Source organism: Grampus griseus (assembly GCF_964374135.1).
Source record: "Grampus griseus genome assembly, chromosome: 15".
NCBI classification, from domain to species: domain Eukaryota; kingdom Metazoa; phylum Chordata; class Mammalia; order Artiodactyla; family Delphinidae; genus Grampus; species Grampus griseus.
Window position 1 is genome coordinate 30,507,471 of NC_139009.1, and position 19,016 is coordinate 30,526,486.

At 42.6% G+C, this 19,016-nt stretch overlaps 1 protein-coding gene across 4 annotated transcripts in view; it reads right to left on the reverse strand.

The window, feature by feature from the left end:
* Window positions 1–13,586: 13,586 nt before the first annotated feature.
* The window catches only part of DHX57 (DExH-box helicase 57), a 56,935-nt gene continuing 51,505 nt past the window's right edge, over window positions 13,587–19,016 (reverse strand). For all 4 annotated transcript variants that reach the window (XM_082672277.1, XM_082672275.1, XM_082672276.1 and 1 more), the window contains 2 exons: window positions 15,978–16,178; window positions 13,587–14,329 (listed from right to left, as the gene is read on the reverse strand). In XM_082672277.1, coding sequence (XP_082528403.1) covers window positions 14,186–14,329; window positions 15,978–16,178 — 345 coding nt within the window. In that variant the 3' untranslated portion in view covers window positions 13,587–14,185. The remainder of the gene's footprint in view (window positions 14,330–15,977; window positions 16,179–19,016) is intronic.

Sequence of the window (19,016 nt, forward strand, 5' to 3'; positions counted from 1 at the left end):
TATGTGTGTCCTTGGCCCTAAAGTGGGTATTTTGTAGGCAGCATATTGTAGGGTCTTGCCTTTGTATCCAGTCTGTCACTCTGTGTGTTTTGATTGCAGCATTTAGTCCACTGACAGATAATTATTATTTATTATTATTTTTTTAAATTTAAAGGTTCATAGTATTCGGATATATATATATTTTTACATCTTTATTAGAGTATAATTGCTTTACAATGGTGTGTTAGTTTCTGCTCTATAACAAAGTGAATCAGTTATACATATACATATGTTTCCATATCTCTTCCCTCTTGCGTCTCCCTCCCTCTCACCCTCCCTATTCCACCCCTCCAGGCGGTCACAAAGCACCAAGCTGATCTCCCTGTGCTATGCGGCTGCTTCCCACTAGCTATCTACCTTACGTTTGGTAGTGTATATATGTCCATGCCTCTCTCTCGCTTTGTCACAGCTAACCCTTCCCCCTCCCCATATCCTCAAATCCATTCTCTAGTAGGACTGTGTCTTTATTCCTGTCTTACCCCTAGGTTCTTCATGACATTTTTTTTCTTAAATTCCATATATATGTGTTAGCATACGGTATTTGTCTTTCTCTTTCTGACTTACTTCACTCTGTATGACAGATTCTAGGTCTATCCACCTCATTACAAATAGCTCAATTTCATTTCTTTTTATGGCTGAGTAATATTCCATTGTATATATGTGCCACATCTTCTTTATCCGTTCATCCGATGATGGGCACTTACGTTGTTTCCATCTCTGGGCTATTGTAAATAGAGCTGCAGTGAACATTTTGGTACATGACTCTTTTTGAATTCTGTTTTTCTCTGGGTATATGCCCAGTAGTGGGATTGCTGGGTCCTATGGTAGTTCTATTTGTAGTTTTTTAAGGAACCTCCATACTGTTCTCCATAGTGGCTGAACCAATTCACATTCCCACCAGCAGTGCAAGAGTGTTCCCTTTTCTCCACACCCTCTCCAGCATTTATTGTTTGTAGATTTTTTGATGATGGCCATTCTTACTGGTGTGAGATGATATCTCATTGTAGCTTTGATTTGCATTTCTCTAATGATTAATGATGTTGAGCGTTCTTTCATGTGTTTGTTGGCAGTCTGTATATCTTCTTCGGAGGAATGTCTATTTAGGTCTTCTGCCCATTTTTGGATTGGGTTGTTTGTTTTTTTGTTATTGAGCTGCACGAGCTGCTTGTAAATTTTGGAGATTAATCCTTTGTCAGTTGCTTCATTTGCAAATATTTTCTCCCATTCTTAGGGTTGTCTTTTGGTCTTGTTTACGGTTTCCTTTGCTGTGCAAAAGCTTTGAAGTTTCATTAGGTCCTTTTTGTTTAGTTTTGTTTTTATTTCCATTTCTCTAGGAGGTGGGTCAAAAAGGATCTTGCTGTGATTTAGGTCATACAGTGTTCTGCCTATGTTTTTCTCTTAAGAGTTTGATAGTATCTGGCCTTACATTTAGGTCTTTAATCCATTTTGAGCTTATTTTTGTGTATGGTGTTAGGGAGTGATCTAATCTCATACTTTTACATGTACCTGTCCAGTTTTCCCAGCACCACTTATTGAAGAGGTTGTCCTTTCTCCCCTGTATATTCCTGCCTCCTTTATCAAAGATAAGGTGAGCATATGTGTGTGGGTTTATCTCTGGGCTTTCTATCCTGTTCCATTGATCTATCTTTCTGTTTTTGTGCCAGTACCATACTGTCTTGATTACTGTAGCTTTGTAGTATGTTCTGAAGTCAGGGAGCCTGATTCCTCCAGCTCCGTTTTTCGTTCTCAAGATTGCTTTGGGTATTCGGGGTCTTTTGTGTTTCCATACAAATTGTGAAATTTTTCATTCTAGTTCTGTGAAAAATGCCAGTGGTAGTTTGATAGGGATTGCATTGAATCTGTATATTGCTTTGGGTAGTAGAGTCATTTTCACAATGTTGATTCTTTCGATCCAAGAACATGGTATATCTCTCCATCTATTTGTATCATCTTTAATTTCTTTCATCAGTGTCTTATAATTTTCTGTATACAGGTCCTTTGTCTCCTTAGGTAGGTTTATTCCTAGATATTTTATTCTTTTTGTTGCAATGGTAAATGGGAGTGTTTTCTTGATTTCACTTGCAGATTTTTCATCATTAGTGTATAGGAATGCCAGAGATTTCTGTTCATTAATTTTGAATCCTGCTACTTTACCAAATTCATTGATTAGCTCGAGTAGTTTTCTGGTAGCATCTTTAGGATTCTCTATGTATAGTATCATGTCATCTGCAAACAGTGACAGTTTACTTCTTCTTTTCCGATCTGGATTCCTTTTATTTCCTTTTCTTCTCTGATTGCTGTGGCTAAAACTTCCAAAACAATGTTGAATAAGAGTGGTGAGAGTGGGCAACCTTTTCTTGTTCCTGATCTTAGTGGAAATGCTTTCAGTTTTTCACCATTGAGGATGATGTTGGCTGTGGGTTTGTCATATATGGCCTTTATTATGTTGGGGAAAGTTCCCTTTATGCCTACTTTCTGCAGGGTGTTTGTCATCAATGGGTGTTGAATTTTGTCTAAAGCTTTCTCTGCATCTATTGAGATGATCATATGCTTTTTCTCCTTCAGTTTGTTAATATGGTTTATCAGGTTGATTGATTTGCATATATTGAAGAATCCTTGCATTCCTGGAATAAAGCCCACTTGATCATGGGGTATGATCCTTTTAATGTGCTGTTGGATTCTGTTTGCTAATATTTTGTTGAGGATTTTTGCATCTATGTTCATCAGTGATACTGGCCTGTAGTTTTCTTTCTTTGTGACATCCTTGTCTGGTTTTGGTATCAGGGTGATGGTGGCCTCGTAGAATGAGTTTGGGAGTGTTCCTCCCTCTGCTATATGTTGGAAGATTTTGAGAAGGATAGGTGTTAGCTCTTCTCTAAATGTTTGATAGAATTCGCCTGTGAAGCCATCTGGTCCTGGGCTTTTGTTTGTTGGAAGGTTTTTAATCACAGTTTCAATTTCAGTGCTTGTGATTGGTCTGTTCATATTTTCTATTTCTTCCTGATTCAGTCTTGGCAGGTTGTGCATTTCTAAGAATTTGTCCATTTCTTCCAGGTTGTCCATTTTATTGGCATGGAGTTGCTTGTAGTAACCTTTCGTGATCTTTTGTATTTCTGCAGTGTCAGTTGTTACTTCTCCTTTTTAATTTCTAATTCTATTGATTTGAGTCTTCTTCCTTTTTTTCTTGATGAGTCTGCCTAATTGTTTATCAATTTTGTTTATCTTCTCAAAGAACCAGCTTTTAGTTTTATTGATCTTTGCTATCATTTCTCTCATTTCTTTTTCATTTATTTCTGATCTGATTTTTATGATTTCTTTCCTTCTGCTAACTTTGGGGTATTTTTATCCTTCTTTCTCTAATTGCTTTAGGTGCAAGGTTAGGATGTTTATTCGAGATGTTTCCTGTTTCTTGAGGTAGGATTGTATTGCTATAAACTTCCCTCTTAGAACTGTTTGTGCTGCATCCCATAGGTTTTGGGTCACCGTGTCTCCATTGTCCTTGGTTTCTAGGTATTTTTTTATTTCCTCTTTGATTTCTTCAGTAATCACTTCGTTTTTAAGTAGTGTATTGTTTAGCCTCCATGTGTTTGTATTTTTTTACAGATCCTTTCCTGTAATTGATATCTAGTCTCATAGCATTGTGGTCAGAAAAGATACTTGATACAATTTCAATTTTCTTAAATTTACCAAGGCTTGATTTGTGAACCAAGATATGATCTATCCTGTAGAATGTTCCATGAGCACTTGAGAAAAATGTGTATTCTGTTGTTTTTGGATGGAATGTCCTATAAATATCAATTAAGTGCATCTTGTTTAATGTATCATTTAAAGCTTGTGTTTCCTTATTTATTTTCATTTTGGATGATCTGTCCATTGGTGAAAGTGGGGTGTTAAAGTCCCCTACTATGAATGTGTTACTGTCGATTTCCCCTTTTATGGCTGTTAGTATTTGCCTTATGTATTGAGGTGCTCCTATGTTGGGTACATAAATATTTACAATTGTTATATCTTCTTCTTGGATCGATCCCTTGATCATTATGTAGTGTCCTTCTTTGTCTCTTCTAATAGTCTTTATTTTAAAGTCTATTTTGTCTGATATGAGAATTGCTACTCCAGCTTTCTTTTGGTTTCCATTTGCATGGAATATCTTTTTCCATCCCCTTACTTTTAGTCTGTATGTGTCTCTAGATCTGAAGTGGGTCTCTTGTAGACAGCATATATATGGGTCTTGGTTTTGTATCCATTCAGCCAATCTGTGTCTTTTGGTGGGAGCATTTAGTCCAGTTACATTTAAGGTAGTTATCGATATGTATGTTCCTATTCCCATTTTCTTAATTATTTTGGGTTCGTTATTGTAGGTCTTTTCCTTCTCTTGTGTTTCTTGCCTAGAGAAGTTCGTTTAGCATTTGTTGTAGAGCTGGTTTGGTGGTGCTGAACTCTCTCAGCTTTTGCTTGTCTGTAAAGGTTTTAATTTCTCCATCAAATCTGAATGAGATCCTTGCTGGGTAGAGTAATCTTGGTTGCAGGTTTTTCTCCTTCTTCACTTTAAATATGTCCTGCCAGTCCCTTCTGGTTTGCAGAGTTTCTGCTGAAAGATCAGCTGTTAACCTTATGGGGATTCCCTTGTGTGTTATTTGTTGTTTTTCCCTTGCTGCTTTTAATATGTTTTCTTTGTATTTAATTTTTGACAGTTTGATTAATATGTGTCTTGGCATGTTTCTCCTTGGATTTATCCTGTATGGGACTCTCTGTGCTTCCTGAACTTGATTAACTATTTCCTTTCCCATATTAGGGAAGTTTTCAACTATAATCTCTTCAAATATTTTCTCAGTCCCTTTCTTTTTCTCTTCTTCTTCTGGAACCCCTATAATTCGAATGTTGGTGTGTTTAATGTTGTCCCAGAGGTCTCTGAGACTGTCCTCAGTTCTTTTCATTCTTTTTTCTTTATTCTGCTCTGCAGTAGTTATTTCCACTATTTTATCTTCCACGTCATTATCCGTTCTTCTGCCTCAGTTATTCTGCTATTGATCCCATCTAGAGTATTTTTAATTTCATTTATTGTGTTGTTCATCATTGTTTGTTTCATCTTTATTTCTTCTAGGTCCTTGTTAACTGTTTCTTGCATTTTGTTTATTCTGTTTCCAAGATTTTGGATCATCTTTACTATCATCATTCTGAATTCTTTTTCAGGTAGACTGCCTATTTCCTCTTCATTTGTTGGGTCTGGTGGGTTTTTATCTTGCTCCTTCATCTGCTGTGTGTTTTTCTGTCTTCTCATTTTGCTTATCTTACTGTGTTTGGGGTCTCCTTTTTGCAGGCTGCAGGTTTGTAGTTCCCGTTGTTTTTGGTGTCTGTCCCCAGTGGCTAAGGTTGGTTCAGTGGGTTGTGTAGGCTTCCTGGTGGAGGACAGTGCCTGTGTTCTGGTGGATGAGGCTGGATCTTGTCTTTCTGGTGGGCAGGTCCACGTCTGGTGGTGTGTTTTGTGGTGTCTGTGGACTTATTATGATTTTAGGCAGCCTCTGTGCTAATGGGTGGGGTTGTGTTCCTGTCTTGCTAGTTGTTTGGCATAGGGTGTCCAGCACTGTTGAGTGAATCTTGGTGCTGCTGTTGAGGTGGAGATCTCTGGGAGATTTTCGCCATTTGATATTATGTGGAGCTGGGAGGTCTCTTGTGGACCAGTGTCCTGAAGTTGGCTCTCCCACCTCAGAGGCACAGCACTGACTCCTGGCTGCAGCACCAAGAGCCTTTCATCCACACGGCTCAGAATAGAAGGGAGAAAAAGTAGGAAGAAAGAAGGAAAGAAAGGAGGGAGGGAGGAAGGAAGGACGGAAGGAAGGAAAAAAAGAAAGAAGGTAAAATAAAGTAAGATAAAATATAATCAAGTTATTAAAATAAAAATTAATTATTAAGAAAAAACATTTTTAAAAAAACGGACGGATAGAGCCCTAGGACAAATGGTGGAAGCAAAGCTATACAGACAAAATCTCACACAGAAGCATACACATACACACTCACAAAAAGAGGAAAAGGGGAAAAAATCATAAATCTTGCTCTCAAAGTCCACCTCCTCAACTTGGGATGATTCGTTGTCTATTCATGTATTCCACAGATGCAGGGTACATCAAGTTGACTGTGGAGCTTTAATCCGCTGCTCCTGAGGCTGCTGGGAGAGATTTCCCTTTCTCTTCTTTGTTCACACAGCTCCCAGGGTTCAGCTTTGGATTTGGCCCCGCCTCTGCGTGTAGGTCGCCGGAGGGCGTCTGTTTTTTGCTTAGACAGGATGGGGTTAAAGGAGCCGCTGATTCGGGGGCTCTGGCTCACTCAGGCCGGGGGGAGGGAGGGGTATGGATGCGGGGCGACCCTGTGGCAGAGGCCAGCGTGCCGTTGCACCAGCCTGAGGCGTGCCGTGTGTTCTCCCGGGGAAGTTGTCCCTGGATCCCGGGACCCTGGCAGTGGCAGCCTGCACAGGCTCCCCGGAAGGGGGGTGTGGAGAGTGACCTGTGCTCGCACACAGGCTTCTTGGTGGCGGCAGCAGCAGCCTTAGCGTCTCATGCCCGTCTCTGGGGTCCGCGCTTTTAGCCGCGGCTCGTGCCTGTCTCTGGAGCTCGTTTAAGCAGCGCTTTTAATCCCCTCTCCTCTTGCACCAGGAAACAAAGAGGGAAGAAAAGGTCTCTTGCCTCTTCGGCAGGTCCAGACTTTTCCCCGGACTCCCTCCTGGCTAGCCGTGGCGCACTAACCCGCTGCAGGCTGTGTTCACGCCGCCGACCCCAGTCCTCTCCCTGCGCTCCGACCGAAGCCTGAGCCTCAGCTCCCAGCCCCGCCCACCCCGGCGGGTGAGCAGACAAGCCTCTCGGGCCGGTGAGTGCCGGTCGGCACCGATCCTCTGTGCGGGAATCTCCCCGCTTTGCCCTCCGCACCCCTGTTGCTGCGCTCTCCTCCATGGCTCCGAATCTTCCCCCCTCCGCCACCTGCAGTCTCCACCCATGAAGGGGCTTCCTAGTGTGTGGAAACCTTTCCTCCTTCACAGCTCCCTCCCACTGGTGCAGGTCCCGTCCCTATCCTTTTGTCTCTGTTTATTCTTTTTTCTTTTGCCCTACCCACGTACGTGGGGGATTTCTTGCCTTTTGGGAGGTCTGAGGTCTTCTACCAGCGTTCAGTAGGTGTTCTGTAGGAGTTGTTACACATGTAGATGTATTTCTGGTGTATCTGTGGGGAGGAAGGTGATCTCTGTGTCTTACTCTTCCACCATCTTCCCCTCGTCCTCTCTAGATAATTATTGATTGATATGTATTTATTGCCATTTTAAACCTTGTTTTCCCATTGATTTTATATTTCTTCTTTGTCCTTTTTTTTTCTTTTTCCTTTTGTGGTTTGATGATTTTATTTTGTATTATGCTTATGTTCTGTTCTTTTTGGTTTTTGTGAATCTATTGTGTGTTTTTGATTTGTGGTTGCCCTGTTTTTCAAGTATGTTAACCCTTTCCTGTATCTACTTGCTTTACACTGGTAGTCATATAGACTTAAACACATTCTAGAAAAAAAAAATCTACATTTTCTTACTCTCCTCCCCCACATTTTATGATTTTGATGTCTTTTGCATATTCATCCTTTTGCTGTTCATTGTGATTATCATTGCTTTCACAGAAATTTTTTGATTTTTTAAAAAATCTGTGTACTGGCTTATTTAAGTGATTTACTTTCTAATTGTGATTTTCTCTTTCCTATACTCTTACTTTTCTATTTAGAGAAGACCTTTCAATATTTACTTTAGGATAGGTTTAGTATTGCTGTATTCTTTTAGTTTTTGCTCGTCTGAGAAATTCTTTATCTCTTCTTCTATTCCAAATGATAACCTTGCTGGGTAGAGTATCTCAGGTTGCAGATTTTTCCCTTTCAGGACTTTGAATATGTCTTGCCACTACTTTCCAGCCTGCAACATTTCTGTAGAGAAATCAGCTGATAGCCTTATGGGGGTTCCCTTGTAATTAATTCTTTGTTTTTCTCTTGCTGCGTTTAGAATCCTCTATTCATCTTTAACTTTTGCCATTTTTATTATAATATATCTCGGTGTAGGTCTGTTTGGGTTTATCTTGTTCGGAACCCTCTGTGCTTCCTGTATCTGGATATCTATTTCCTTCTTTAGGTTTGGGAAGTTTTCAGCCATAATTTCTTCAAATACATTTTAAACCCCTTTTTCTCTTTCTTGTGTTTCTGGGATCCCTATTATGTGTAGATTGACATGCTTTATATTATCCCGTAGGTCTCTTATATTGCTTTCAGTTTTTAAAAATTTGGTTTCTCTCTGGTGTTCTAATTGGGTGATTTCCATTATTCATCTTCTAGATCACATATTCACTCTTCTGCATTATTCATTCTGCTATTTATAGCCTTTAGTTCAGCTTTCTTCTCTAATTTTTCTTGGCTTCTGCTTATAGTTTTTAGTTCCCTTTTACAGTAATCTGCATTTCTGTTGATAGCCTTTCTTAATTCTGTCAGTATTTTCGTTATCTCCTTTTTGGGCTCGGCGTCTGTTAGACTGAAGAGGTCTGTTTTATTCTTTCAGGGGAAATATCTCGATCTTTTAATTGGGAGTGGTTCCTCTTCCTTCTTCATTTTACTTATATTTCTCTTGCTCTATGAGTTTAGGGGAAACAATTATCTACTGTGGTCTTGGAGGGCTATTTTTATGTGGGAATGTTCCTGTGTAGCCTGTGTGGGTTTAATATTTAGTGGTGCGAGGGCTGTTTTTAGTATGGGTGGCTGTCGCTTCTTTCTTCATTGTATACTGGCCGTTATCCCCTTGATAGGAGGTGTGAATGATGTCGTGGTGACCAGAGCCTGCACTGGATATTGAGCAGGCCTTCCTCCTTGCTCTGTGGTTGTCACTGCCCTGTCAGGAGCAGGGTCTGCTCCCTAGTTGATGGAGTAGGAGCTGCCAGGTCTATTCTGAGCTGAGTTTCTAATCTGTGGTGCAAGGTAGGTGGGATTGGAGCACTCCCAGGAGCCACTGAGTATTCCTCTGCTGGAGCTGTTCACCTGTGGCTGTACTCTGTTGTGTCACCTTTCACAACCCGTTGTGTGGGCTCACAAAGTACACTGTTGTTGGCATTGCCCTTGGCCCCACGTCCACTGTATGCTGGCGGTTGGCCCTGGTGCCTCTCAGGCTTTGTTTTCACAAGGCTACCAGCACAAATCCACTGAAGCCGGTCCTAGGACTGCAGTAGTCACGCACCTGGGCCCGCTATGGGAGCTGTGGAGGCAGCTCAGACCCTGACCTAGCCCAGCCCCTGCATGTACATGCCCACAAAGCCCATAGCTGCTAAGGCCAGACCTGTCCCAGCTGCGAGAGCACCCGTTGTCCATGTGGATGTTCCGCAGGTGCTGAATTTACAAAGCTGCCTGAACCTCTTGCTTCAGCGTCACCACGTTTGGTAGGTCTGCCTTCCTGGCCCCTGAGGGCCTCAGTGCCCTCATTCAGGAAACGCTTTCCCCTCCCCTAGTCCTTTTTCCCTCACCACTTTCCCCTCCCCTTTGTCCCTTTCTCTCTCCTGAAATCTCTCTACTTCTCCTCTCTCTGTCCTCTCTTCTTTCCTATCCTGAGAGAGTGGACATCGGGCAGCTACAGCATCACTCCTCTCAGCTTGTGAGACCTGCTCCCTCTGGCAGGTAACAGCTCATGCTGGCAGGTGACAAGCAGAGCAGGGAGAGGCTCCTTTCACACTTTGCAGATCTCTGTCCAGCAGTCTCTCCCTGATGGGAGATTTCTGGGAGTAATAGATTTCAAACTTCATATCATGTAGGGTCTGGAAGTACGATTGTCCCAATATTCTCTCCTTTATTTTCCTGCCACCAAGAGAAGTCCCATTGGGAACAGGCTGAAAAGGCAGATTTCTATATACTGGTGTATGCGTGGGTGAGTCCCACCTGTGGGTCAGAGTCCCACAGACAACATACAGCTGGCTGGTTTCCAGGCTTGATCACCCTGGTGGGCAGTGGACAGGGTGCTGCCACCTTCACTGGCCCTTTCTGGAAGTTTACAGGTTGGTGCCTGAATAGATACCCACAGGGAGTGGGTTGAAACAGCAATCTCTCTTTCTCTTTTTTCAGTCTTTTCTGTCCCTATGTTACCAACGAGGGTTCTTGGCCTCCTTAATCAGTAGAAATTGACAAGAGGCCAGACAAGAAATTCAAGCAAGGCTTTATTGGGGCTCCCCTTGCTCACTCCCTGAGGGGTGCAAGCTGGTCCCTTACGTGGGGCTGAGGGTAGGGGCGTGGGTCCAGGGGTCGGGCCAGAGGGGTGGCTTAGGTGGTCTGCTCACCCCCTTGGTGGTGCCGTGTGCAGGGGGCATGTGTACTACCCTGCTTTTGCTCCTGACACCCTGCTTTTGTTGGGATTTTTGTCTTCTTGTATCTTGTTGATCATAATTTGCCCCAACTGCTCATGCACACAGTTATTTTTAGTCCCTTATAGTTGTTTTTTATTTTGTTGCTTGAGGAGATGTTTGTCCAGGTGCAAGCACTGCAGCAAAGGGTCCCAGGCCCCAGCCTATCTCACTTTCACAAGATCTTATTTTATGATAACCTCTAAGGGACATATTCAGACCATTGCCTAGAAAGAAAAAACAATGATCACGCCTATAGATCCACAGACTGCATGCTTTGATATAATTTATCCTCCCCATTCTATTATCCGAGAAGTTTAAAGGCCAAAGTTCATTACTTGTCAGAGAGTTTGAATGGTAACATTCAGATATGGAACTTGAGGAAGAAGACAAAGCTATTGTTTTATCAATCTCACCCCCTCTGTAAGTGTTGAGATAGTCTCATTTCCTGAGAACTTCCCAATTACATGTACTGCAAAACGGCAGTGCAGACTAATTTTGTAGCGAGTATTTCATTAATATTGTTCCCTAACTAGATTCCAGTAAAACAGATATTTAAGAAAACAGTTACAGGGTTCTCCATAAAATTAACATTAAATTCTGACCATCTTGTTGGGGCTTAGAAATCCAGTTTCACCTTGAAATACTACTGTATTCTGACTTTAATCAAAAAGAGATAATCCTATTTCATTTCTTATTTCATAATTTTAATGATGACTTAAAATTAGTTTGGGGGTGAGGATTTCCTTATGAATTCCTTCAGTCAAGGCTTTCCAACATTTTTCACATTCTGGCACATCTACAGAATGATAGGGTTTGTGCATTTTTTGTTTTTTTGGTTGAATTACAGTTAGTTTACAATGTTGTGTTAGTTTCAAGTGTACAGCAAAGTGATTCAGTTATACATATATATACTTTTTTAGATTCTTTTCCATTATAGGTTATTACAAGATATTGAATATAGTTCCCTGTGCTGTACAGTAGGTCGTTGTTAACCTATTTTATATATAGTAGTGTGTACATGTTAATCCCAAACTCCTAATTTATCCCTCCTCCCCACGCCCACCCCACCCGACCTGGCTATACTCTTGATAACTATGTTTTCCATGTCTGTGAGTCTGTTTGTTTTGTAAATGAGTTCATTTGAATCACTCTTTTAGATTACACACATAAGTAATAGCCTATGATATTTGTCTTTCTGTCTGGCTTACTTCACTTGGTATGATAATGTCTAGGTCCATCCATGTTGTTGCTAATGGCATTATTTCATTCTTTTTTATGGCTGAGCAATGTTCCATTGTGTCTATATACATCACATCTCCTTTATCCATTCAATCTGTGGATGGATATTTAGGTTGTTTCTGTGCCTTGGCTATTGTAAATAGTGCTGCTATGGATTTGTGCATTTGTGTGTGGCGGAAAGTAACCAGCCCAGCACGGCTTCCCTGAGAGAGCAGTTCCTCAGCACTCTGAATGGAAAGTTTTGTTATTAACTACCTTGCAGCTGCGTGCTCTGCTGCAAACTTGCATTCAAACCTGCAGGTCCACGTGGGCAGATGGCTCTAGTTAGGGCAGCATGAGCTCTGCTATAGCGCCAACAGTCAAAACTGGTTTGAAAAAAACTTGTTTAGAGGGTTAGTGCAGTTTTCTCTTTCATTTCTCCTAAACGTCCCAAGCCTAATCGGTTTTGTAATGTGAGCCTTGTTTCAATAGCAAGTCAGAACTTGTATACTGTGGGTGCTATGCATATGTATGTTATTTAAAGTGATTTTATGAATTAATGCCTTTTTTTTTCTTTTTTTTTTTTGTGGTACGCGGGCCTCTCACTGCCGTGGCCTCTCCCGTTGCGGAGCACAGGCCCCAGACGCACGGCCCCAGCCGCCGCGCGGCACGCGGGATCCTCCCAGACCGGGCACGAACCCGCGTCTCCTGCATCGGCAGGCGGACTCCCAACCACTACGCCACCAGGGAAGCCCGAATTAATGCCTTTTAAAAACACTGCTTAGAGCCTAAGCTCTTTAAGTGCACCGAAGCTTAAACACACTTCAAAATGACTGTTTGGGACAGTTTCAGTGGTTTCCTGAGAACTTAAATACCTTGAAAAGTGAACATCCTTCACTGAGGTGGTTTTGTTGAGTTAGTGTGAATTCCATGTATAGTGGGAAACCTGTAGTAACTCTCTACCTGAGGACTACCGAAATATAGGAATACTTTTTCCACCCAGCTTTTTGGGATTCTTCTTGGTCACACTGAAAAATGTCCAGGGAAAGTATAAATATATATATACTTTTTTTTTCAGAATGCTAGTGCCCCATTACCCTAAATGGGGGTTGAAAATAACAGTCCCATGGAAGGTATTTTTATGGCTGTAAATCTGACACTAGTATGGCAACCTTTTCTACCTTAACCATGCCAACTCTGTTGTGAGAATACCATTAAAATTTTCCTTCGGGTAATGTGAAATGTGGCCATTAGATCCAGGTGAGTTCATAAGATTCCTAAATAGAAAACCTACAAGAGAATGAAAACACCCAGACTGTTCTGCTTTTAAGAATAAGTGTGGGGGCTTCCCTGGTGGCGCAGTGGTTGAGAGTCTGCCTGCGGATGCAGGGGACGTGGGTTCGTGCCCCGGTCTGAGAGGATCCCACATGCCGTGGAGCGGCTGGGCCCGTGAGCCATGGCTGCTGAGCCTGTGCGTCCGGAGCCCATGCTCCGCAACGGGAGAGGCCACAACCGTGAAAGGCCTGCGTACCGCAAAAAAAAAAAAAAAAAGAATAAGTATGGGGTTTCCCTGCTGGTGCAGTGGATGAGAATCCGCCTGCCAATGTAGGGGACACGGGTTCGAGCCCTGGTCCGGGAGCATCCCACATGCTGTGGAGCAACTAAGCCCGTGTGCCACAAAGACTGATCCTGCGCTCTAGAGCCCGCGAGCCACAACGACTGAGCCCACGTGCCACAACTACTGAAGCCCACGTGCCTAGAGCCCGTGCTCTGCAATAAGAGAAGTCACTGCAATGAGAAGCCCGCGAACCACAACGAAGAGTAGCCCCTGCTCGCCGCAACTAGAGAAAGCCTGTGCACAGCAACGAAGACCCAACTCAGCCAAAAATAAATAAATAAATTTATTTAAAAAAAGAAAAGAAGTGTGTTATGGATAAAACCAGCTCACATTCTGATAACAAATAAGTGCTCATTAAGTTTGGTTTTTTTAAGCTGAACTTTAATGAGTAAAAATCCCTCACAAATGAAGTTTATGTAATGGCCTATAGCCGAAATGAAATTTTAATTTTTCTTGCTCACATGATTTTTTTTCCTTCTCTGTTCTGACTTCTTTCAGTTGAGCCTTTATGACAGAAAAAAAACAACTGACATTTCTCCTCATGCCCTTATCTCACCCCAGTAAAAAGCAGGAGAAAAATAATACATAGATTAAAACAGAATTGTATTAAATATTCACTTTCCTGTTAATCAGATGAATTTCATTCATTCCAGGGCAGTCAGAGAGAAAAATACAGGCAAGTTGGTTTTCGAACTCACACCGACACTCCAAATTGTGCTGGGAATGCCCACTGCTTGGTTAGAAATACTTAGTGTGGAAAATTTCCCTAAAGGTGTGCGTCGCCTCAGCTGACTTGGCAGTGCCTGCCCTGGGCTTCTTCACCAGGGCAGCCCCATTGCGGAGCTGCAGCTCGAGGTAGAGGTGCTGCCGTCATTTCCCAGCTGAGCAAGCAGGTGAGTAGCAAGCACTCTCCCGAGCCTGGTCTTTATTGTGTGGTGACAAGTTTCACAATCATGCTGATGATCTGTGACCCTCGAGGACAGGTACACAGATCTATGCTTGGGTTTTTTATCTTATCCTGGAGAAGCTGGTCAAGTTCGCAGCGAAGTTCCTTTACTAATTCAGCCACCTAAAATGAAAGTTGCAATGTAAGCAGTGCTTCGACCAACAGGGGAGGAAAGGTTATTAAAGGAAATTCTCCAGTTATGATTATCATTATTCTAGATTTCTGCTATTTTAATTCCATGGTGGGGGAACTACACATTTTTTTCTAAAACTGCTTCTAAAATTTCTTGATGCAATTATAGGAACATACACTCAATGTCAGCTCTGTAATATACTAAGTGGGGTCCATTTTAAAAAGCCTCCTCTCTCACATCTCATTTAAAGAAAAGATTAAATCGGGAAATATGGCTTTTATATAGTGTTCTCCATATTAAAGCTTGGTCGACTTTTACAATTTGCTCCGAGAGGAGAAGAAGAAAAATGGAGAATTAAAAATGGCAGATGTTAAACCAAAAAAATCTCTTTAACTTTGGAATTTGTCTGCTTTTGTTGGTGGGGACAGGGTTGGGAGACAGCCTCCATGTTTTACGGCGGTTTGCCTGTGCTGACGCAGTGCCACTGTGCGTGTCTTGCCAGCATCTGTTCGGCTGCTGCTCCGCTGTCTGGCAACCCTGCAGGGTGGACTCTGTCTGCATCACGCAGGCTCACGCCATGTGCCCTGCCAGAGTGAATGGTTCAGGTAGGTGGTCCAGGCCTTAGGGTCCATGACATTCTTCAGCCACAGGAGTTGGTGGTTTGCTGGAACTTTTAGGAAAGAAGCGTTCTGTCTTCCCTTTTGGACAGTATATGCTGCACGGACGTGACCCAGGAGCCACTACAGCCGTCCTGCTACCACAGGGCCAGACAGGCTTTTGTTGTTAAGCAGCTGAATCAAACCAACACTGCCTGGCCCTCTTGACCTGTACTGTCCCATGTGGCTAATCTCCTGACCACATGAAACGTGCCTGATCCAAATCGAGATGCGCTGTGAGTATAAACTACACACCAGGTTCTGAAGACTTAGTATGAAAAAAGAGTATAAAAAGCTCAATTGTTTATATTGATTACATGTTGAAATTAAAACTTTTTAGATGTTTTCTGCTATATAAAATATTAAAACTAATTTCACCTATTTACTTTTTTTTAATGTGGCTACTAGAAAAATTATTAGGTATGTGGCACATATATTTCTCCTGGACTGTGCCGCTTCAGACTTTAAAGGGAATTAACTGTAATGTTTGAGTTGGTGTTTCTGCCTCCTGCAACAGAAGATTTCTAAGAGATGCAAATATTAAAAATTTTTATATCTTAAATATACTCCCCCTTAAACGTTTTCTAGAGACTCCATATAGTGAATAATTGAGACATTTTTTAATGGTGGTTGTGGAATCAGGGTGATTTTTACTTAGTTCTGCTCATCTATATTTTGATTTTCTTTGAACTTGTATTTGTAAAACAATCAGGAAGTGCCAACACCTCCCTCACAGCTTCTGTCCGAAGCCTTTCACACCAGCTGTCCTGGGCTTCCCCTCCTAGTGTGCTTCCTGAACTCTTACTAAGGCTCCCCCCCCCGGCCTCACTTCAGCCTCAGTCTTGCTTAGTGTCCCCTGCAGACCCATCATTCACTCTTACTCAGCTCTGTGGTCCTTGTTCCCTGAAGAAATGCTCTATACTTCCTATTATCAGAGCCCCTCATGGCCTGAGTCTCATGCGACAGACTCGTTATCCCTTACCTGATGTGAAGCTGCTGCAAAACGGATCCAGCCATCATCCAAGGAGACAATGAACTCTCCCCTGTGGAGCTGCACATTCACTTGTCCTCCTCCGAACAAGACCAGCGGGTACACAGACACCATGCTGCAGTCTCGGATGAACACCCGACTAGTTTTGATCTTCTCATGGTACAGCAGGTAGGGGCTGTCAAAGTGTCTGACCTGAAACATATGACAGTTACGTCATTGGCAACATAAGGGGAACTCCACCAGTCCCAGGGATTTAATCATCACCTGTCCAATGACTCCCAAAATTACCTTCAGCCTGTAGGTTCCCCTGAGCTCCAGGCTTGTATGTGCAACTGCCTACTTGATGTCTGTACTCGGACATCTAACAGGCATCTCAGATTTGTTGTGTTCAAAAGGAATTCTCAATTTTCCCCTCCTTGTGGTGTTCACTATCTCGTTAAATGATACTCCCATTCACCCAGTTTGCACCCAGTTGCTCAAGCTCCCAATTTAGGAGCCATCCTTGATTGCTCTCTCTCCCTCACTCCATCTATATCATCACTAAGTCCTGTCAGCTCTGTTTTCAAAATACATGATGAACTGACATATTCTCACCACTTCTACAGCTACCACCTCATGCAAACTGTCATCTCATACAGACCACTGCAGTGGCTTCCTATGCACCTGCCCTTTTGCACCTTCACAGTTTCTTTTCCATACAGAGGCCACAGTGATCTTTTAGAAACCAGTTAGGGCTCAGAACCTTCCAGGGATTTCCCAAGGATAAAATCTCAGATCCTTCTGTGGATCCTACACGGCCTGATCCCTGCCCACTTGTCCCAACTCATCTACCACTTCCACCCCTAACCATCCCCTCCATTTGCACTGGCTGCCTTCTTGCATTTCCTGGAACACACCAAATATGCTCCCATCTCATGGTCTTTGCACTTATTTCCTCAGCTTGGAATGTCCTCTCTTTAGATACCTGCATGACTTGCCCTTTACTTCATTTAGGATCTGCTCAATTGTTTTCTCCTGAGGGTTCTTCCCTGGTCACTCTACGTAAAGTAGCCTCTCTTGGGAGGTGGAGGGATAAATTAGGAGTACGGGATTAATATTGATAGATATTCACCACGGTATATAAAAGATAAATAACAAGGATTACTGTATAGCACAGGGAACTATATGCAATATCTCGTAATAACCTATAGTGGAAACGAATCTGATGCTATATACCTGAAACTAACACAATATCGTAAATCAACTATAGTTTAAAAAAAAAAAGCCCCTCTTCTGTCACTCTCGATCTCTCACGGTTTTATTTTCCTTCATAACATTTGTCATTAACCTGAGATTATTTGTTCACTTATTTCTTGCCTGTCTTCCCCATTAGAATGTAAGTTCCCTGAGGGCAGAGACCTTGTCTCCCTAGCTCATCCGCTGTCCTCCATGGCCTGCAACAATGCCTGGCACAGAGGAGGTGCTAGCAGATACTGAGTGGATGCATGAATGACTTGGATTCACTGAAGAAATGTCATGGTAAACGCAGGAGAGGACGAGTGGAGGTAACTTGGGCCCCCGGTTCCCAAGTACACATGCAGCCAAGAGGGCAGATGACTTCCTGGTCCTCAGACTCTTCTGAGCTTAACACTTCTTTTCATTCTTTGCTGACACTTTACTCAGTAGTTTTACAAGTTGACCAGCCCTAACACTTCAAACTCTCTTCCTGCATTCTCCTTTTCTCTTTTCCTCCTTCATCTCTTTATCGAGATGAAGCCTTATTGAACATCTGCTTTCAGCTATGCTGGCTAGGCACTGTGCTAGACATCAAGAACGCAGAGATGAATAAAATTCAATTCCTGTCTTCAGGAATTTTACAAGTCCATGAATGAGACATACCATAAGCTATAAAATAATGTGATAAGTACAACAGTGGAAAAATGTACACTATACAGTGATGGAACGGAAGTAAGGAGCAACTAGGAGAGGGACACTGGGAAAGGGATATATGATGGGAGCCTAGAGGATAAGTAGGGGCCTGCTGGGGAATTAGAACGCCATTCCAGGCATAGAGGACAGTGTGTCCTGTGTCATGGCACCGGGGGACACTGTTGGTAGTCTGGTATCACTGGAGCATAAAGAATGACAGGAGTGGGTTGGGGCAGGGGACATGGGCTAAGAAGGGGCTAGATGTGAAGGGTTGTAGGAGAGTTTATATGAAGAGTTTTAAGCAAGGGTATGACATGATCAAATGTGTGTTTTGTAAAGATGATTCTGGCAGCAGTAGTATAAAAGGTTGGAGAGAAAAAGCACCAGAAGTAAGATAGTACTTCAGGCAAGAGACAGATATTTGGGGTTTGAACTGAGGAAATGGCAGCAGGGACAAGAGAAGTAGGCAAATCTGAGACATGTCAAAAGGTGGAAGTGTTGGGACCTGGTGACCAATTAGACTGGCATCAGGAGAAAAGAAGCAGGGTCCATGTGACTCCAGGGTTCTGATTTGGATGGTCCCATTTCACCAAGACAGGGAACACAGAGGAGTGAATTCAGAGATAATGAGTTTGATCTTTCAGCTTTTGAGTTTGAGGTGACTAGAAGGCACCCAGGTGGTGATTTCTAGCAAGACAGCTCAGAAAAAAAAGCCCAGGACGAGAGAGAGAGAGATTTGCAGTCTGTGTCAGCATGTAGGTGGCAGTTAGAACCACGATGTTGTGCCCTGGTGGTTCAGGAAGATTATGTGCACTGTAATAAGAGAACAAGGACAGAACCACGATTTCAGAGTAAGGGAAGAGAATCTGGTAAAGGGGCTAGAGGGGGATGATCAGTGAGAGAGAAGAAAGTGATATTTCAGAAGCAAAAAACATCAAAGATAGTGGCAAGAGGTAGGGAAGTCAGCAATGTCAGATACTTCATGAGTCAAGAATGATGAGAGCCAGGGAATTTGTTCCCTATATTTGACAACTAGGAGGTTATTCATGACTTCTGATGAATTTAGTGGAGGGGTGGGAGCTAGAAGCCTCCCAGCAGTTGGCTGAAGGAAGAAGGAGAGCT